The following is a 22,555-nucleotide window of genomic DNA, read 5'->3' as shown; positions in this document are numbered from 1 at the left end:
TTTTTTTTTTTTTTCTCTGTCTTTCTATGGGGCTGCTCCAGGAGCCATGGCTAATCATCTTATAAGCAATGCTCTGCTTCGTCCGCATGGTACTAACAATCCCTATAATACATTGCTTGGGGAACCGGCGGTCTGTAACAACCCTTCTGTCAGCATGTACAACGCACAAGGTGTGCTGGAGTTTATCTTAAGTTTTTCAAGTGAGAGTCCCATTTTATGTAGCTTTTATGGGCACATTCTATTTTTCTTTCTCCTGCCTTTCTTTGTTTTGGAAGCAGACATGCAGACTTCTTTCGCATTCCACCCTTCTTGGTGCTTTTATTTTCCATTTTCCTTAGGTTTTCCTTAGTAAGAAATGGATTCCTTCTGATAAACAAATGCCTGCTTCATCAATACGTGTTTGTTTCTCCATAATGTTATAAAATGTATTGTGGTTTGTCAGTACTTGTTGTTCATTTGTTTTTATATTAAATATCTATGTATTCATTTTGAGAAATGAGATATTTTCTTAAGGTAAGTAACATAAAAGAAGACTTGATTCAGTAGTCTTAATATTACAAGATCAAGAAAATAAATCTTAATTTGTTATACCATAAAGTACACTCTGAGCACAAACCATTAGTACTGATGAAAGCATTTAAATCAACTCTGGGGAGAATTACGTTGAACTAAGCAGTGGAGGATAAAAACAGTGTACTGGGCAGTAGCAGCTTGGGTTCTGCCTTAGCTCTGCCATTGCCAGTAAGAGCTGGCTCAGGCAGATCATAAAATTGCTTTTTCTTCTGCAGCTACATGTTAAAAACAAGGCTTTTGAGTATGGTTCCTCTGTACGTCCTCCAGCTTGAGACCCAAAAATTAATTGTATCTCAGAAAAAAAAAAAAAAAAAAAAACCATAGATCTCTTTAAAACCACTTACAATATAAGCATTCGAACATGGTTTTATCTTTCCTGAGTATAAAAATGTGTTAGGGACACAGAAAACTTAAAATATATCATATGTAAAGAGACCACAAGAGAAAATTATTCAAATAAAAGTTTTTTAAAAGTCCTAGTCAGTGATCCACTTACTTGAAATTATATTTGAAAGAAAATTCACAATTACAAAGAGACTTCCATGATTCTTTCAAGTTGAATGTGACTGGCAGTATTTAAATTTTCTAGGCAATTTTAAATAACATTTCTACTATCCTCTGTGGAAATCTTTGTTGTTGTTGTTGTTTTTCTTAGTCACAGGTGAAAGATTAGTGGTGTGAGTGTGTGCAACTTAGTGTGAATGTGCCATTGCAGAAAAGGATATATTTGTTAAAATAAGGCCATTGTGTGTCTAAAACCATCTGCGCTTCCTCAGGAGGCATCTTGCCAGATATGAAGGATGATTTTACATTATTTCAGAAACACCAAAGTCAATAATCAAAAGTGACTGCAGGAATATAGGCAAGTCATTTGTCGATACAATGAAATAATTCAGCTCACTTTCAATTTCAAATTTCTTAAAGGGTGCATGTCTTTAGAATTAGAAAGCATAGAGCTCATCGAATTCTCTTCACATCATTGCTGACATTCTGTCAGCTTGTGCTTAAGTATTTCCCCTAATGGGGCCCATCCTACCTCAGAATCTCATATATTCTATTGTTGAAACACTCCATTTGTTATGTATATTTTTTTCCTTCCTCTAAGCTGAAATTTGTCTCTGGCCTCTAGAACAAAGAAGAGCAAAGCATTCTTCTGTTGTCTATGGCAATCCTTTAAATACTTGGAAACAGCTATCCTGTCTTCCTTTAGTCTTCCATTTCTGTAATGAATCAGAACCATCAATATGAGACAGTTTCTGGGTCTTTCTTCTTGGTTACCCCACCTAAAGTGTCTCTTTATATCTCAATGTCCCTATTTCATTGTAGCACTCAATGAATTGTACATTACACAATGCATCAGATGTGGTTTGGCAGGACAATTTAGTAGACCCTATAAAGGCTTGTTTTATTTTGCTTTTTTCTTTATTTTCCTTAGGACAAGTGACAGGTTAATTGTGTCATTATAAACATATTAATATGTGCTGACATATTAGTAAATTTTGAATGATGTTAAATGAAGATTTTCACCCTATCTGGAAATTAAATGTATTCTACATTTATTCACCTTACATAGAAGAGTCATAGGTAATTATTTCAAAACAAGTAATAAATTTGGACCACATTTTATTTAACTTTTTTGCTAATTCAGATATAATTTCTAATTTCTTATATAATGAAAAAGTAACACTGATTAATCTGTATGTTTTTCCTAATTCAATATCTGCCTTCTTGTCTTACTTTATTTTTACTGGTATCTTAAAGTATGAGATTTTCCCAAGGATGGAATACTTCCATAAAAACTATCAAACTGCAATTCTCACAATGTAAGAATTTTAAATAATACTGTATTGATACAAACTTTTATTCTTGGGATCTATGATTGGTTATTGCTACTGAGATTATCAATAAATACACAAAGGATTCTTCTGAATGAATTTGTCTTTTATTCCAGTAAATTCAATAACTTTACTGACTTTAAAAAAAAAAAAGTAAATAACTTTATTAATGTTTTCCAGAGTCAGAAGTTGAATTGTACACTATATAATGTTTTAATATTTTTTAAGATGTTAAGAAACTATGGTAGTGCTTAAAATAATTCTTTTTTACCACTGACCAAAAATAAATCTTGGTGATTGTCATATTGCTACTAATCTTATGCTTTCAGATGAATGCACTTATATTCTTACTGGCAAGGTGAAATCTTACATGAAATATAGGTGGCTCGGTATGTACTGGAGTGGTTTATATTGAATTACCACTTGGTTCTATTCTGTGGGTCCTCTGGTTCAGTTGCACCAATGCTATCCAAGCATAGAAGCATTCTGATTTAAAGTATCTATTCTTTGTTGTAACACCATTTATTTAAAATATGTAAAGATGTGTTTATTGTGTCACTGAAGCATACAGAATTAGAAATGAAGATGAATAATATACTTTTATTACACTGAATTCAGAGTCTATCTGGAAATATTTTAAATTTCATGCTGAGTACTTCTTGTCAGTATTAGGACCATTATCTTCTTGTCAGTATTAGGAATTTAATTTTTGTAAAGATAAATCTCATTATACAAAAACCTGTCAACAAAACATAATTTAGAGAGGAAGTCATGATTTTACTAAAATAATTTACATTTTAAAGTAATTTAATTCAATTCTTAAACTTTAAAGAAACATAGTCCTAGAATGGAATATAGTGAAGAATATATTACAGTTGGTAAGAATACAAGATCATTTTAGAATGTATATAAATAGATTTTCTGTGATAGTATTCAGAGCCTAAGGCAGATGTGAAGTGAAGGAGATTGAAGCAGACAGAATTGGAAGAAGTCTCGAAGACTTTTTTCTGATCCCAGTTCTGCCATATTAGCAGGGTGTGGTGTTAGATAAAGGCTCAGCCCCTCTGGGCTGCAGTCTCCTCTTCTCTGAAAAGTAGGAATTGAACTTCAGTGATTTCTCATGTGTTTTCCAGTTCTAAAATGTTTTCATTTAAGGAATGAGCCATAATGAGCCTCCAAGCATTTACATCTCTTGATATACTGGCTTGGCCCTTCATTTCAAATTCTTATTCTTAAACTCTTTTGAAACTTTAAAAGAGATTTCCTTTGCATTTTGAAATGTTGTTGATCTTTTTCTGAGAAGCAAATCAACCTTTAAAGTACCAAAACTGCCTCTTTAAACTATCATTAAATTATAATAAGATAGAACCCTTTGCAATGATCTGGCCCAGTGAATTTGCTGGTTTTTATTTTATGATACTTTAGTTTTTTTGTAGACAAAATCAGCAAGAACAACTCTGTTAACTTGGTTAAGAGGTTTTTTCCCTTAAAAAATAATTTGGACAGGATTGTTGTTTAAAGGATCAAGTCTCAAAATGTTTGATCGCATACAATTGTGCAACAATCCAGAAGAAAACCTAATATTGTTGGTTGCGTTTTTCCCCTCACATTTTCTGTATTCAGAATAATAAATACATTTAATCTTTTTTCCTCCATAATTACACAACCTTTGAATATGAGTTCCAAAAATGACAATGTTGATCAGTTTTTATTTAAAACTGATTAAAAAAATTCATATATATAAAATAGGGAAATAACTTTTGTGCAGGAAAAGAGAAGATACAGAAGGCGGGAAAAAATGAACACAATTATGAAAGTCTTCAACTCTGGTTTCTCTGTGTATAAAAGCTTCAGATTTTATTTATACTTTTACTGAAAAAATTTAAAATTAAATAGCATTCCTTGAAGCAGGTATACTCTAACATACACACACATATGTGACATTGAAATATATTGGTGAAAATAGTCATGGTCTGCCCTCAAATTTTTACTCTCCTTGGTTTATGTGATAATCTTAAGTGTGTATTTGTTTGAAATTTACAAACGGTGGAAACACTTTTTAAAAGACTCATTATATTAGCATGTGTTAAGGGGGATTTCTTATTTTCTGACTAACATTTCAGTATTTTTAATTATGAGAAATCATGTAACCCAGACTCATGAATTTTGGGGCAGTGAAAATTATTTCCTTTGACTCTTTTTTCTGCATATCATCAATTTGCTTTTTACTCATGTTTCTTCTACTGTCGCTGTAAGCTTACTTGTTGTTTTTTCTTTCCTTTTCTTCATGCTGTCGTTTAGAGCCCTACAGAGAGACAAGTATGGGAGTAAAGCTAAACATTGCATATCAAATGTAATTTTTTTTAGTTCACTTTTATTGCATCACATATAGATGATGTAGTTATTAAAAACAGTTCATCTCACAATTTAAAAACTAAAAAGCCTATGAATCAACTTATATAAATATATGTTAATAGAGATTAGACGCTTTTGTTGTCTGATTCTTTTATTGTCACATAATCAACATAGTTGTTAAGTTTCATGTAATGTTTGTGTGAGTTAAATTGTTTTTAAATTAAGCATTTATTTTTGCTAAGTAATTCATAAACTTTTAATTTTTATTAGTACATTCCATCATAAAAATGTGTCACGTGCAACATATCCACTTTATTTTACTATGGCTGTTTTCAGCCCTTACCTAATGCATTGATAAACCGAAATAATAAACACGTGTTTCAATGCATCAGCCATCCAACCATAGCCATCAAGCATACCATAACAGCTTCTGCAAAAGCTATCACCCATCACATACAGCCCTTTAAGAAGCATTTACTTTTATTTTTTCTTAACATTGTGGATTTGTCTACAAGATATAAAATGAAAATAAATTGCTTCACCCTATGTCTGTGATGGCTGCTTATTAATACAATTTATGCATTGCTAATTTTGAAAACTGTCCTAGTTGAATACACAGTATGCATCAGGAGTCCAAATAAAAATTGACATATTTGAAACACATAATTTAAACCAGTAATGAAACTAGTTGGGTTTTGATAAATAACTGCATCACAGATATAGAATGAATGCTGTATTTTCACAAGTTACCAATATATTAAGAAGTTTAATAGAATTCGCCAATTAATTTTTCTGTAAATAAACACCCTTTCTTATTTACCAGTATTGGTTAAATGTGTTTTTTTCATTTTGTGGTTGCATTTGAAGTGATTTATGAAACTACTATAGATTCTCGGATTTCTGTTCGTTCAAGGGAAGGCAAAAACCTTGAAGAAATATGTGGTCAGATTTATTTCACTGCAGCTGTTTCTTACCAGAATAAAATGTTTATCCTCTTTTAAACCCAAACTTTAACATGCACACAAATCCATCATTCATTACATAATGGTAACATTAATACTGACACAATGTTTTCAGGCACCAGATACCTGTGTCTTTCCACATTCTTTTGTAGTATTACCTAATGACCCTAAAAAAATCTCTGATGGGATAGTATACAATAGCATAGCGTACAATAACAGCCAAAGTCCTTATAGCAGAAAAAAAAATTGGAAAGTAATTCCAAATACTTTTGTTTTGAAAATTCCTAGGTGTCAGTTCTTTTGACGTGCCATTTATCTGACTAAACATTACTTCATGACCTCATCATTCTGACAAATTTAACATAATCCTTTTGTGGTTTTCTACGTAGGGATTATTTTTAATCTTACAAAATTAAGTATCAATTTATTAGACACTGCTTATTGCTTTTACTTTTGACCAGTATATTCAAAGTACCACACATGAATTATGTTAATATTATACCTATTTTGATGTTAAGACAATATGTAAAATTAAAGGTAATGAATTATTTAACTGACTTTGATGTGTATAAATTGAAAGCTATGAATGACTATACCAAAATTTTGTGTTATTTCGTCAAGTTATAACCAAATATACTTCAAATAATGTCAGCCAATGTTTGTGTGGCAATTGCAAATTGATAATTTATAGGTTTTTAAAAATTCTTTTAAAGATCTACTTTAAATATGATTTTCCCATTTATATGATTTCAATCACTCGTCCAATTATACACATATATAGATTTAATAATAATTTAGGTTTCCTTCCAAACATTTTATACTTAAGTAAATGCTAGCAATTTATACATATTTCATAGTCGATGAATGTTTTTGCTTCTGTGTTTGTGTGTGTGTTCTATGACTTGTTGGATATAAATGTCATAGTATCTTGTAATCTTTTTCAGAGGGGCTTCTGAACAATGCCAGGGATACAAGTGTCATGGATACTCTACCACTGAATGGTAACCATGGCAATAGTTACAGCATTGCCAGCGGCGAATACCTGAGCAACTGTGTGCAAATCATAGACCGTGGCTATAACCATAATGAGACCGCCTTAGAGAAAAAGATTCTGAAGGAACTCACTTCCAACTATATCCCTTCTTACCTGAACAACCACGAGCGCTCCAGCGAACAGAACAGGAATCTGATGAACAAGCTGGTGAATAACCTTGGCAGTGGAAGGGAAGAAGATGCCATTGTCCTGGATGATGCCTCCTCGTTTAACCACGAGGAGAGTTTGGGCCTGGAACTCATTCATGAGGAATCTGATGCTCCTTTGCTGCCCCCAAGAGTATACTCCACCGAGAACCACCAGCCACACCACTATACCAGAAGGCGGATCCCCCAAGACCACAGTGAGAGCTTTTTCCCTTTGCTAACCAACGAGCACACAGAAGATCTCCAGTCACCCCATAGAGACTCTCTCTATACCAGCATGCCGACACTGGCTGGTGTGGCCGCCACAGAGAGTGTTACCACCAGCACCCAGACCGAACCCCCACCGGCCAAATGTGGTGATGCCGAAGATGTTTACTACAAAAGCATGCCAAACCTAGGCTCCAGAAACCACGTCCATCAGCTGCATACTTACTACCAGCTAGGTCGCGGCAGCAGTGATGGATTTATAGTTCCTCCAAACAAAGATGGGACCCCTCCCGAGGGAAGTTCAAAAGGACCTGCTCATTTGGTCACTAGTCTATAGAAGATGAGACAGAAATTGAAACCAACAAAACTGCTAACATCTTGTTGACTGTTCTGAGTTGATATAAGCAGTGGTAATAATGTGTGTACTCCTAAATCTTTATGCTGTCCTCAAAAGACAAACACAAACTCTCAGACTTTTTTTTTTTTTTTTAAATGGGATTTTTAGGTCAGCCCAGGGGAGAAAGATAACTGCTAAAATTCTCCTGTACCCCATCCTTTCTTGTCCTTTCCCCTTCAGATGGAGACTTCATTATGTTAATGAACAAGAGATGAAGAAAATGGCACTCATTGTGGCCTTGTTGAATTACGTTGTGTCTGTTTTAACATCTCTGATGCTCTGTTACTAAAATTACAAGGACCTGCTTTTTAAAAGGCCAGAACAGTTGTCTGAAATTAGTAACAATGCTGCATCTAGATTGGAGTGCTGCACAAGCAAACATAAAAGCAAAGCAAAACTGTATCACATAGGGTTTTCGGTCACTCACAACCTGAATTCACCACAACTGCAATAGCTGTGGAAAACAAAATAAAACAACAAAATTAATAATGAAATGGAGGGGAATTCTAGAATTATATGCTAAATGCATATTTTATGATTTGCTGTATTAACTGATGATAAAACTAATGGCAGAAAAAAGTTGAACAATTTCTATGTAATGTACAGATACTAGCATTGCACATATAGTCTGCTTTCTGTTCCTCCAGAATTTGAGTCCTGTTAATGTAGTAGAAAAAAAAAATTTCTTTTTCTTTTGTGCTGGTCTTGCAAGTTTGTCTACCAGTAAGAGAGCAAAGTTTCCTTCCTTTCTTCTCTTTCTTCATTTTCTTTCTTTTTTTCTTTTTCGCCTTTTTTTCCTTTAAAATTTCGCCTGGCAAAAAATAAATAAATGAAACTATCACTTTATAAGAATCATTTTCTAGTAATGCAAACAAATTATTTTTTACAAAAAAATAAAATAAATAAAATTAGACTTCCTTCCCTCACTATATATCTTTATGCAGTCAGAATATTTCCAACAGTGTTTTTTGCAAACTAGAGCAGGACAAACTTTTATGTTTACAGGGCACATCTGTTGTAATGCAAAGCATATTTGGCAAGCAGTTCATCACCAGGACACTAGCTATGATTCTAGAAGTCAAAAGGTGTCTGTAGAACTAGTGGGACTTCTGCATGTGAAAACGGTTTTCCATAGGCATTAAAGTGCTGAATGCTCAGTCTGATCCCCAAGTGGGCACCTGCACTACCGATTTTTAGAGGAAATTCACTCCCTCGTAGTAAGAATTGAAAGGTCAAATTATTTTGAAGTGATTTTTTAAAAAAAAGTCTTCTGTTTATTAACAGGAAAATTTATTTATTTGACAGGATTTTGAGTAATGTAGGAATACAAAAGGTAAATTAGCAGCACATATAATTTTTTTTTTTAATTTATGATCCATTTTGTATGGTCTCAAAGTTGGATGACCTCATTACTAATATTTGTTGTAAAAGTGAAACTTGTTTGCCAACCAATAAACAACTGATTGAGATTTAGAAGATATTGTATTGATGTATGTACTATATGATTAATTAGTCTTTTTATTTTTCTCGCCTTTCTTTCCTTCTGTTTTCAATACATAAACTTTGCTAATCCTCCATGGCCCAAATGAGCCATGCAGAAGAAATCACTCTGCCTAGATGAATAAGCTAAGCACAAAATCTTACAGGTTTGCAGACAAAGTAAACCAGAAAAATGGAATGGGCATGTTTATTTTGGCTGAAATCAGATGCATCACTTAATTTTGAGCAGGTTAACATATATGTTACTATTTACTACATAAAACCAGGTGCAGTCACTATGCTTACCTTTAAAAATAGATTCAATCAGAGATATAAATATCAAATTTGGGGTCTGGGTGAGTCATATTTTTTTCCTCCTTTGTACATTCCATTTTGATGTTAGAAATTCAAATTTCCTGAATTTGCTAAAAGCTGCAAAGAGAATATTCATTTTATAAAGATATAATGACTTTTATTGTGTTTTTTTCTTATTCTATGTGATGGAAATAGGAAAAGATAAAGAAGTTCTTTCCAAGAAATTTTCTAGATCTCTCATTACTGCAGATCCTTTATAGCAGTGTCCAGGTACAGATCCCCTGTTAGGGCAAAGCTAAACGGAATCTGCCAAATTATAATTTCTCCTGTGGCGTGTTTTATCTTGGGGTTTCCTTTTTCAAAAATCTAAACACTATCCATCTATAAATGACTATCTTAAACCAAGTTTAGAGAATGGCCAATAATCTGTATATAGTTTATAAATACATGACAAAAAAATTTCTGCTGGGCCAGAGTGCATCATAACCTTCACATCACCTCAAAATATTTTATGTATCATTCCTTTTTAGTCAATTGGCATGAATATTTTTTAAGTCTACAGATTTTATGTTGGAGGAGAATGACAAGCATTAATGGTAATTCGGTTTTCTCACACCACACTATGGCAATATTAGCATGTCCAAGGCGTTTAACCCACCTGATACGTAGAATACATTTGGCAATAAAAGAATCCTTTTTAGATGTGTTTATGGTAACTTCAGAAACACAAATGTGGTCTGTGGATTATGAGCACTTATGCTTGTTTTGTCAAACAGTAACCTACATGAAAGTATCTCTGTCAGTAAGAAGCTGGTTTCACACAAAAATGGGGAAACTACCTCAATTCAGCTTGCTGATTTTCTGACATTGCTACCTCCCTGCCCATTATTTTTGTGTTTCTATATGGAAAATTGAAGCAGGTAGCCTCTCAAGCTCTACATAGACCAAGTTGAAGAAAGATCACTTGAATACATAAACTGGTGCAGAAGAACATTCAGCATATAAAGTTACTACCACGCTCTTGCATCAAGAAAAAAGAGTGAGATTTTTGAACTCTATACATCATAAATGGCATGCTTTCAGAGAGACTTAATATCCCAAAGATTATAACAGAGAGAGATTTCCCCTGCAAGTTTTATGTAACCATAATAAAAAATTAAAGTGGATAAAGGAACTAATTTACATACATTTCTATAGAAATTTGCATATAGCTAACGTATTCATTTTGCCCTGTTTACACTAGCAAGGGTTGAATTCCTGAACTTGAATCTTCTTCATATACATTTTCTTATAGAGCTGTTGATGATTAATGATTTTTAAATTTTTCTTTTTTCTACCATCTTTTGTGACTCAATTTTTTTAATATCCTGAGACATTTATGATCTGCTTGTCTGTATATTTTTATGTGTTCATCTGACTTTCCAGTAAGAAGTGAATTTCCATCAAACAGATATAGTATAGAGCTATAATACAGCTTATTTAGCCAGTTAGAAGTAAAACTTATGCCACTGAAACAAACAAATGTTTACTTTCTTGTCAAATAATATTTTTGTAACATTTTTAGACTTGGTTGTTTTTCCTCTTTGAAGTCTAGTTCACATGATACTTTATCAGGGACACTAGCTAATGGACCTCATGTTCAGTTAATTCTGAAGCTGATGGATTGTTGCACAGCCCCTGTTCCTAATTGATAAATATTTGTGGCAAAGTCCAAATTTGGTGAAGGAGAAATTGGTTGGAATTAAATTTTATGGGCATCCCTTCCTGTTTCCACTATATTATAATTAAACACGCTGAAGTTGAATAATAAATTACTGTGCTAAAATAATTATAATAACGAAAACGAACTGACAGAACAATTATCTTGAAGTAACAATAATCAGGAAAATACATTAATAAAAAGCAGGTAAGGGAAATATCCTTAACTTCCTGTAAAAAAATAATTCACAATGCCTCTAAATTAAGATGTAGTTTATCATCTGTATTTTAAAATATCCATCATAACTAAAAATGTTGACATATTAAGGAAAGGATCTTTAAGATTTAGGTTTAAGATTTTTATCAATATTGATTGGTATGACAAAACTTTTCATAATAGATATAAGCATATAAGGGAATTAGTAACATTTATAAAGGACCCACATATTTAATTTTAGGCATTGTCTTCAGCTTCCCTGGATCCCCAACACATGTTGAAATGTTATTGTCAAGCTTGCTTACTTTAAGGAATGACATTAAAAACTTTGACTGACTTTCTACATTACTGTAAAGACCAAAAGGGAGAGGAAAAATAGTTTATGAGTTGTCTAAAGATCAACTTCAGACTAATCTATATCATCCCCTAATAATGAAGAAACAATTTGTGTTTATAATTTGTCTATCAGTACTGTACCAAAGTGCTACTGCTTGGATTTTTCTGCTGTATTAAAGAGATGGGGTCTTGCTCTGTCACAAAGACTGAAGGGCAGTGGCACAATCCCAGCTCACTGCAGCCTCACACTCTTGGTCTCAAGTGATCCTCCTGTCTCAGCCTCCTGAGTAGCCGTGATTACAGGTTTAAGCCACAGCACTTAGCCTGTGATGTATTGTGGAGGGGAATAAACACTACAGAACTACAATGCATGTCAATTCATTTAGAGAGTGAAAAAACCAAAAACTCAAAGTCTTAACTTTTTAGTTTTGAGCAGATCTGAAGATATTGGCATGAATATCCTTTCTTCTCTAAGAAAATTTTTGAGATAAAATAACAATATATATGAACTTCCCAGTATATTGTAGACCAAGGTGTTGAAATTTAATTAGTTCATTTCTAGTGATTCATAATTTTAACTTACCACATAAACAATTACTATGCATTTCAAGTAATGCTTTCAATATAGCTTATGTTAGATTTATGCACATCATTAAATTAGGAAGATGGAGGCACAAAAGCAAAGCAACAACATTGCACAATAGATTATGGAAGCATTATTGTGCAAATGGATTTTACATAAGAAGCTTTTTTGAGTTCATAAAATATATTCAATGGATCCCAACATTAAATTTAATTTTGTAATCAGCAAATATGTTCTTTATAATATCTGAAGAATATTAAACAACTAAATTTTCATTTGTAGGCTAGCAGAACTTAAATGTGTTGGTAGTTGCTTCTTTCCTGATTAGGCCATAAGAAGAAACTTTCTTATTTACTAATTAACACTGATTACACTCTCTTTGGTTTAAAAGGGAAAGTTTCACCTGTACACATACTAACACACTCTGATTCCACTTATTTACAGCCTGCAGAAGAAATAGTTTGTTTATGATATTTAAAACTTCGTGATTTCTGCAATAAAACAGGTAGTTAATATAGTTTTGCATAATGTCATTGAAAGATATTGCTATCCCTTCTTTTGAAAAAAAATTTAAAGTCAGCATTTCTTTCACATCTAGCACGTCTAAGTTACTATGCAAATGTCTTGATTTCAGCTAAGTTTTGATGTTTCTTTTTCTCTTAGTAGTGTGTCAAGAGCATTGTTCTCATTTGATGATTTGTGTTCCATTAGAGTATTTCAAAGGTAAATGCAAACTAATTTTTAAGAAGAATTGTGAAAGAACTTTGACTTATGTGAAAAAATCAAGAATGACTATACATGAACAAATCTCTATTGGGGTAAACAAGTCTCTTCAACTACAATATGAACAACAGAAGAGCAGAAACCAACCAAGTTAGCAAACTTATGGTGAGGTGACAGGACCTAAACTAGAGTTACAGAGAAAAGTTTCCCAGGAAAGAATAATGAAGTCATTTGTAGTGATAAAAATCTTATAGACTATGCCAAATGTTACAGGTGTATTCCAAAAAGTAAAATTGGAGTTTCTTATATTCTGATACTCTGCTAATTCCACAGGAAACAGTAAATACTTTAAACACTCTTGAGATATTTCTTATCTAGCTATACCTTGTCTCAAGGAATCATCAATATTTTATAAATGTTTCTTAAATATAAGTATTTTGTCTCAATTCATCTTCACTCTCTAATCTGCTGACTCTATTCAACACCAACAGAGCTAATGCTTTTAGTAGCTTTGTACTGTTTAGAGCTCTATTATGAATCTTTCTAATACATATGAAATTAATATTATATTAGAATTATGTACATTGTACAAAATAATTCATAACCAAGCAATATTCATACTATAGAATAATTTATTATTATATATATGAATATTACATTGAGACTGAACAAATAACTACTCTGCTCCAAATATTACTCTCAAGTTCTCTGCCTTTAATTATTGTAGTCAATTCATAAAATTCTACATACAGTTGTACTCCATAATCCAAATGCACCTAAAAGTATTCCCAATGCTCCTTTCATTCTAGAATACTAAAGGAAAGAGTTTGAAAGAAGAGGAAAGTAAAGCAGGCTTCTAACTATACAATTTAAACATGGCCATTCAGATTGAATAATTTTTAAATGATGATGCTCCACTCTTTGATCTATAGATGAGGTTACAAAAGATTTACAATTAGTTCAAAATCAGAGGATTTTAAATCTTAAAGGAGTTAAGTTCATCTCAATGATTCAAGACTACAAAAATTCATGCTAAATTGGCAAGGAAATATGTTTAAAACCAAGACCTAAAATAGCTTTCTAAGTTTAAAAATCCCTGTGTTTCTTCTGAATGTAAAACAGGCAAAATGATCCTGACTTCAAAATGAAATATATTGATTGTTATCAAAAGATGTTTGGCAAAGTTAAGTCAGTATCTTCAATGCTTTAGCAGTAGGTAGAAGTCTTTGGGGTTGGAACTCAGGATACAGTGACTAGGACAGAGTATATTCTTAGACTAATCAGTGCCTAGTCCTCTGGAGTATTTTTTAATGCCCTGAATTTCAAGTTGTCAAACTGGTTTACATATTGAATGACATTTTGAATCAATAAAAATGAGAAAAAACATTCAAATTTGGTTTTCATGTCTCATTTGAGAATAAGGATTTCCTTCATCACCCTAAGTAATAAAAACTGATATGTCTTGAAACAACTACAGATAATCAGAATGTGTTCATTTATAAAGTATCACTTGTTTGTATATTTTAACGCTGACCTTTGCCTGTGAACTAGAAAATCAAGATTTGTAGAGTCAGGTTGATTTGCCTTCATTTGATTTCTGCGAATGCATTGGAAGTGGATGGATAACTTGGAAGTTTTTCCATACTGTTTTCCGCCTTGCCAAGCATTAAATCTAATTCAAAATATGTCTTTCTAAAAAACAATAGTTTATTTTTAAAACTAACAACTAATTGTCCTATTCCTTGTTGATAAGAAAACTCACTTTTTAGAAACAAGTATAGCTATTGTGGCTTTGGTCTCCTAGGATCCTCATATATTTACACATGGCGTTATTCTTTTCATATACACCTACCAGATTTCAAGCTATTGGATATTTCCCTTGTACAACCTTTACATCCTTTTTTTTTTCCTTAAATGCTCTGTACAATCACATGTAAAGTCATCAGCTACAAACCTCAATAAAAATATCAGTAAACAAGAAGTGATGTAGTTACTGTTATTATATGGTATTACCAAAACTTTGATTTTGGGATAGTGTTTCAAATTTCAGGATAATAACTGAAACATGGGTTCCTAATATATTTCCTATGTCCACTACCTCACACCCTGCCACCCTCCCCTTCATGCATTGAAAATATAATGAAAGACCTTTTTAACTTTTGTTTTCAGAGAACTGCTGCCACCAGAGGCATCCATAAGGCAATTTTTCTCTTCCAGAAAGATAGAAAGTTAAATTAAGAATTTACTGTTTGACCTTGAAATTTGCCATTAATGAGATATAATCAAATTTAGTCTTATATCTACTGTCTGGTCTTATTTCTCCTTATCTCAAACTAGGGAGTAGGACAGTCAGTCACCAACCAACCTCTGGTCCAAATAAGAGTTTAGAGCTATGAGTTCTGACATGTCATTCTTCTTTTGAATAAAAAGTTGTATATATATTAGTAAATATTTTGGATCACAAAGATAGATGTCATATAATCATTCTGTAGTGTCACGGATTCTGATTATTTAGCTTACTAACTCTGAATGTCGGTTGAATGAGCGCAAATATCAGCTGGATAAAACAAATTCAGATACCAGTTTTTTATAACATTGAAAATTCATTTCCATAAGAAATATTCTGCAAAGGAAATGGAAGAGAATCAGCAGCTCCTGAGTGCCTAGTGTATGTCTGACCCTTTACATAGCCTCATTTGATCTTCCCAATAATGTGACAAAAGGGAATATATTACTGTGTACTCCTTTTATGGAGGAAACTGAAATACAGATCTCACAGTCACAGAGCTATTGTGTTTTGAACCAAAATCTCTATTTATTAATCATTTTATACTGCATCAACAAAATGATTAGTTGAAAAGAAATGAGCCAAACCCTTTTCATTTAAATAAGGGGAGGAAACAGGCATTCGAAGAAATGTTGCAATAATGTGGAACTCACAGTTTATGTGAACCTACTTTATAAGGTATTTAATATATCTATAAATATAATATATACGTACAAAGATAGAAAGAGATCAATATATCTATTTCTATTTATCTATCTATCTATTGAGAGAGAAGAGAGGCCTGACTTTTGAATTCTGGTTCTGTCACTTATTCTGTAAGTTTCAACAAATTAACTTCTCTAAGAATAGGGTTTCTCATCTCCAAATATCTAAATACAGCATTTTGTCTGTGATACACATATATATAGTGTACTAGGTACGCATAAAATTCTCATCCAGGAAATTCTTAAACAGATTCTGGGGTAGTACTAAGTAAATTTTGCTGGTGTCTTGTTGATTCTATTAGTCCTCTCACCCCCAATAATGGTTAGATAATAGTAATCTGTTTCTGAAATCAAATTCTAGTTAAAGTTCCACTTTAATATGTATGGCTGGCTCATTTGATTGTTATGGCATGTATAATAATTAGAAGTTTATGTACAGAAATTTTCAAAATTTAATCTTTACACTACAGTTTTAACAACTGTATTTCCAATGTGATAACACATCATTTTGTAGTCTATATTCAGCAGTTTGCACATGATAAAAAGAGATGGCATTGCACTTCAGCCTGGGCAACAAGAGCGAAACTCTTTTTAAAAAAAAAAAAAAAAAAAAGATGGTTCTAAGTTTAAATACATTTAGGAGATGTGAAACGAAATACAACACAGATTTTTAAACTGTAGGATTTCAGAGAATGCACTGCAAAACTCCAAGAGGAGCATATATTGTGCTGTTTACTAAAATCGTTTGGACCTGAAATCCTCAAGGAATCTGAAGAGCAATACATTTTGAACCTGTTGATTCATGAAACACAGTTTGTGAAACACCCCTCAAAATATTTTTTTACTATTGAGGTTTTTTTCTGAATATTTTATGTTCATGAAATATTGGAGGTGTGACTCCTCCAATACAGGTATTAATTGGCTTTATAACTCATGATTTAATATTTTTAAAGTATCCCCACTAAATTTCTGCTCCTAATCTTTAGGTGAAGAAAGAAAAATTGAGACTAATACTGCCCTAAGAATTCTGCCCTAACCGTAGAATCTCTATATTTTAATATAGCTTCCTATCTTCTAATATCAAGTATCTATCTGGCTGCAGCAACTGGAGGGAAAAGGAGACTACCTGCAAATACCTGCAGAGATGCCTGCAAATAAATGAAATGGAAATCTTGTTAAAACGCAAATTTGGATTTTTGTCAGTCTTTGGGGGTGAGGGGTCTGAAGTGGTGCATTTCAAACAAGTGCTCAGTGATGACTCTGCGACTTTTCCAGCTAGTATCAGGGCACTTGGGCTTTCTCCATGTCTTCCATATGCCTGTGATCAGGTTTATTATTTCCTCTGAGTGGTTATTTTTAGGTACTAGGGAATATATTATAGGAAAGGAGAAAAACATGTCTAGATGTTGCTCAATTTTACCAAAAGATAAATATGTTTTGATATTTGGAAATAAATACAGCATATTCTCAAAGCTGGTAATGGTTACAACGGTACTGAAGCTAAAGCCACGGCTCTTTTAGTCCAGCATGTTAGGTGAAAAACGTCATGGGAAAAGGATACACACACACACACACGCATGTATGTGTGTGTCTGTGTGTCTTATGTGTTTATGTATATGTCTCTGTGTAACTGCATATATATAATTGCATATATATGTAAAATATACACATATACATGAAGTAATTGCTTATCATGAAAAATGATCTTAGCTAAGTGTTATTTTCCTCATAAACACTTATCTAAGACATGGTGGAAATAGCTATTAGAGATGACTAACATTTTTAGCATGTGAAACATTAATCTGACTGTTGCAATTGGAGATACTTGCTGGTCTTCTCTTTGTGTAAAGTGGAGAATAATCACATAGGTAGGTATGACAAGAAGTGAAGAATTAAAGAATGTCCAGGAAGTAATATCACTTTGAATTTTATAAATACTTTTTAAAAATATCAATTATAATTTTTTGTTTCATTATAATACTAAAAACTTTATTGCTAGCAAATAATCTTCTTTGATTAATATATCTCATAGATAAAAGTGAACTTGTTTTCTCTATTTACCTCTGAAACACGTTATTCGGGATTTACTGCCATTAATGGCAGTAGAAAATATAAATGTTTTATCCAAAAGTTTCAAGGATGTTAACTGCTCTGAAGATTTTATGTATACATTGAAATAAAAGATCTTGTCCAGATTGGTGATTGTGTGTTAAATGTATTAATGTCAAAACACATCATTGTATTAAACAAAAATGTCTAATTATGAATTAGATAATCCTTATAATGAACATGGTCTTTCAGATAATCATAATTATCTGAAAGCAAGACTCATACTGAATTTCCAAGATATTAATTCTCTTTATGTTTCCAATTGGGAAAAAAAACTTCACTAAAATATTTTATTTTGATTTTGATATTCATGCTTTGCTTACCACAAGATGTAAAGAATTTGTATTTGATATTTAGTATACAGCCTTAATTCCACCAATCAAGCCCATATTCCAAAAATTAACAATTAATTTTAAATGTTGGGAAGAAAAGATAAGGTGTACTCAAATAAAATTCCGCTTGTCTTACCCTTTATACCTCTTAAAGTTGGTCATTTCTCACATCTTAGAAAGTCTTTAGCACATTGTTAATTCTATCGTTCCATTGTAACTGATGAAAACAGAATTCCATTAGTTTCCATTAATGCGGTATAACACAGTAAGAAGAAATAGACAAACTGGAAAAATGCATAAAAACTTTTTTTTAAATAATTTCAACTTTTATTTTAGATTCAGGGGGTTACATATGCAGACTTGTTACATGGGTAAACTTTGTGATGCTAAGGTTTGGAGTAAGAATGGTCCCATGACCCAGGTAAGGAGTCGAGTACCCAATAGGTAGTTTTTCAGCCCTAGCTTAGTCTTTAGTTTAAATTTTCATTTATCAAATTTTCATGATTTGTTAAGCTTTTTCCTCTATAATCTAAAATTATTTAATTAATAGAAATTTTTTGCAGTTGCAAACTATGTGTACGTACGTTGCCTAAAAGATTAAAAATAAATAATGATATTATTTGGTTTTTAAAAATGGAATAATATTCAAGAAGACAGAGTGAAGACTGATTCCCTATGAAAAATACAATAATTCAGTGTTACATTTTAGTCACTTATTTTGGAAAGACCTTGATAAAACTTATCTTTCTATTTTCAAATACTGTGAAGGTCAATAGAGTAGTTTTGTATTTCCCAGGCTTCCCTACATTAGAATCACTAGAGCACATTAAAAAGAAAAAAAAAAAAGTCCACGTCTCACACCACACTTATTAAATCAAAATCTCTGGGGGTGGTTCTCAGGTATAAGTAAATTCTAAAAGCCCTCCAATGATTCAATGTGCAGTTTGGGCTGAGAATCACAGAGTTAATTGCTTAATGAATATTAGGTATTTGCATTAATCATGTTTAAATATCCTTGAAATATTTAAAAACATTTTAAATGTTTCTTACTTTTTAAAGCAAGAAAGAAAGACGAATAAGGAAGTTCAAAATAGAAAATTTCTTGTCCCCAGATGAATCCAGCTAATTGCCTAAATATAGTTTACCTCCCAGTTTATAAAATGGATAGTATATTATTCAAGTACAAAACAACTCGATTATTAAATCATCTTTTTCATGATTTAATTCACAGAATAAACATTCTTATTAAAAATATCTGTGTTTCTATCATCATTTGAGGGGGTTATGAATATTATCACAGTAGAAAGAGGTCAGTTATTAACTTTAAATCAGGCAGAATCACAGACACATATCAGGAACTATTTACATGGAACAAAATCAAGTTTTTCTGGAAAATTTAGCAATCCTTGGACCATATGTCTACATGGCATTTAGTACAGCGTAACAACTATCAAAAACCTACTCTTTGTAAAACTTAGTTGTGTGTAATTCCATAGAGTAAAGCTACAAGCTGAAGGATTGTCATTTTCTTATTCATAATAAATAATGAAAATAATAATACTTGTTTCTTCAATATGACTTTAAGTGTTGTATTTAGCTTTCGTGGGTCACCCAATTCACATTCTTCTTTTTAAGTTTTAGTAAATAATTGACAGTGATTTCTAAAAGGTTCTCTAGACAGGAATAATATGGAGGACTGCATCGAAGATAAGAATAATTCGTTAGATAGAAGAATCACTTCTGTTTCTTTCTCACACCCACCAGTATTCTCCTTCAATTTTTGGAATAACACATAGAATTATGCATCTAAATTGCCTACACCAATTAACATATAACTTTCATGGATAATGTGATGGGGCGGCAAATAATTTTTGACTCTAGTGACAACTCCTGATCAACTGGCAACGTGTGTTCAGAGCACAGTCCTCAAACGCTTTCTATAGTATTCGTAAAAAAGAATGCTTTAATGGATTATTTATGTCTGCTATGACGGAGAAAAGAACCAAGGTGAAAATGATCAACTCATGTGCAATTTATATGACATCTCTGACATACAAGTTGTTAACACAAATAACTGACACACATATTTTAGAAGAGTTTGGAGCCCTAAACCTTTTTTTTTTTTTTTTTTTTTTTTTTGATGATAGCTACTTTGGTTACGCAATGATAGATAATATTTTCTAAAGGGAGCAGAAAAATTATTTATATCATATATTCTGCTTGTTCCAGATGCTTAATTTATATTACTTATATAAAGTGATGTTTAGAATGATTTTATTTTACATTACTTTTCACAGAGGTATATACTTGAGGTTTCTTCTTTATCCAATCATCACTTCCATCTGGCCACATTCCTAACCAGTCTCCCTTAAGATTTGGACTAAGCTCCATTCAATCTCATTGCAATACAGCATCTTTTTTCTCTTTTTTACTCTTTTCCTACCTATCAATGTTATTCTCAGTCTTCATTTTATGTTTAATCTTAGCCTTAGTCTTTTTATCTTTTTGTTTCTATGTTGCACAAAAGTCATTTATATCTTATCTGATATTTCTTTGTTCCATCAATCAGCAGCGTCTTGTCTCACTTGGTCTAGAAATTTACTTACCAACTAGCTCTTTCCTGTCTCCCTTCTGTCTCTCAGTAGTCCCAAATCCAGTTTGCTTCAGCCCTCAGCTGCATTTTATTCTAGTCATTTTCATTCATCTCCCAGGGTTTCTCCACCTATCACTCTAAGCTTTTTGTCTTTTCTGTGCATAATGTAAATTCACAGAACTGAAGACCTGAAACAATTCTTGAAACCATTTAGTCCAATTCCTTTATAGACGGTAAACTGAGAACTACAGAGGACATCTGATTATACACCTCATTCACGGCAGAGCTAATTATTGATCAGGGTTTCCTAATCAGCACATTTTCCTGTTATTTTTTTTCTATTTACCTTGTTAAACCCTCCTACCATGATATATCTGTTTCATATGTGATCTAGTTTCTCCTTTCCTACTAGGTATTTTTCAGGAGATTTTGGTTTTAAATAACAGAGTCATAATTCACATTTACTTATGGTAAACTTAAAATAAAAAACCAATGCTTTAATAGAATTAAAAGTACTTTTAATGGAATTAATGGAATTTATTGATTCACCTCATCAGGGGTGATTTTGGATGGTTCCAGAGCTGGTTGGGAACCAGGACAATAAACACACTAAAGACTTTTTCTGTGTCTTATTTCTGTTTCTTCCTGCGTAGTAACTTGATTTTTTTTCTACTGAAAGGCACAATTTTATAGTGGCTGAGTGTCCAGACTTTGACTTTAGACTGCCTGAGTTAAAATCCTGCTTCCTCCATTTTCTAGTTTTGTGATTTTGAGCAAATTCCTGTCTGGCCCTAGCTCCCTACTCTGTAAAATTGGGAAAATAATAAAATCTACTACACAGGGCTGCTGGGTAATAGAGTTAAAAGCATGAGTTACTAAATTGTTAAGAACAGTGCCTGACACATAATAAATGCTTAAGGATTGCAACCTATCATTGTTGCAGCAGGACAGCCTCTTTTCATAGACAAAGGCATGTTTGAAAGCAGCTTGGAATTTCAATCAAATGGCTCCATGAGACTATGAAAGATCTCTTCCCTGTAAACTAGTTAGAAAGCTGCCAGGAAGGATTCAGACTCACCACGCTTGGTTCTTTCAACTTTCCCTGAACCAGTTTTGCCCAAAGGATTGGGTACCATGATTGGTCCACCCTAGTCTACTGATGATATCTTTGGCTAGAACAGCGAAGTCTTACTAGAAGCTGGCATGAGGGGGAAGCGGAACAGATACACCGGTATTAGCATCGGTTGTTACAATACTACAGCTTGCCAAGTCTGTCTGAGATATGATCTTTATGAACTTCACTCTTTCATATCTGAATCGTGCTTCACATCTGATTGAGAGTAGCTATTTATCTTTACTCAATTCCATTTCCATTTCACCAGTGTAATGCTAATAAAAAGCAAAAGTTAAAGTCCCAATTCAATCAATATTACAAAGCTGCACATTACTATTGGTTGTAATTAATTTCTGTGCTGTCCTTAACAGGCCTTGATTGTAAACATTAGGAAATCAGAAAAAGTTTAGTTCTTATATTTACTCTTCTCATTTTCATAACAAAACATTGAATTTCATTCTGTAACTTTGAAATTTTCAAATACAGAAATACTACTTTTTCTAAACACTTACATGTCCTTGAAAAGATAATTAAAT

The 22,555-nt window shown here is 32.5% G+C and overlaps 1 protein-coding gene across 1 annotated transcript in view; it reads left to right on the top strand.

Annotated features, from left to right (window-relative positions):
- ADGRL3 (adhesion G protein-coupled receptor L3) overlaps positions 1 to 8,414 on the top strand; it is a 186,288-nt gene extending 177,874 nt beyond the window's left edge. The window contains exon 16 of the mRNA XM_011973978.1: positions 6,670 to 8,414. Within this exon, the coding sequence (XP_011829368.1) occupies positions 6,670 to 7,469 (800 nt within the window). The 3' untranslated portion in view covers positions 7,470 to 8,414. The remainder of the gene's footprint in view (positions 1 to 6,669) is intronic.
- Positions 8,415 to 22,555: the final 14,141 nt, after the last annotated feature.

The sequence above is a fragment of the Mandrillus leucophaeus genome, unplaced genomic scaffold (assembly GCF_000951045.1).
Source record: "Mandrillus leucophaeus isolate KB7577 unplaced genomic scaffold, Mleu.le_1.0 Scaffold1404, whole genome shotgun sequence".
Taxonomy (NCBI): domain Eukaryota; kingdom Metazoa; phylum Chordata; class Mammalia; order Primates; family Cercopithecidae; genus Mandrillus; species Mandrillus leucophaeus.
This window is presented reverse-complemented; position numbering and strand designations above follow the sequence as displayed.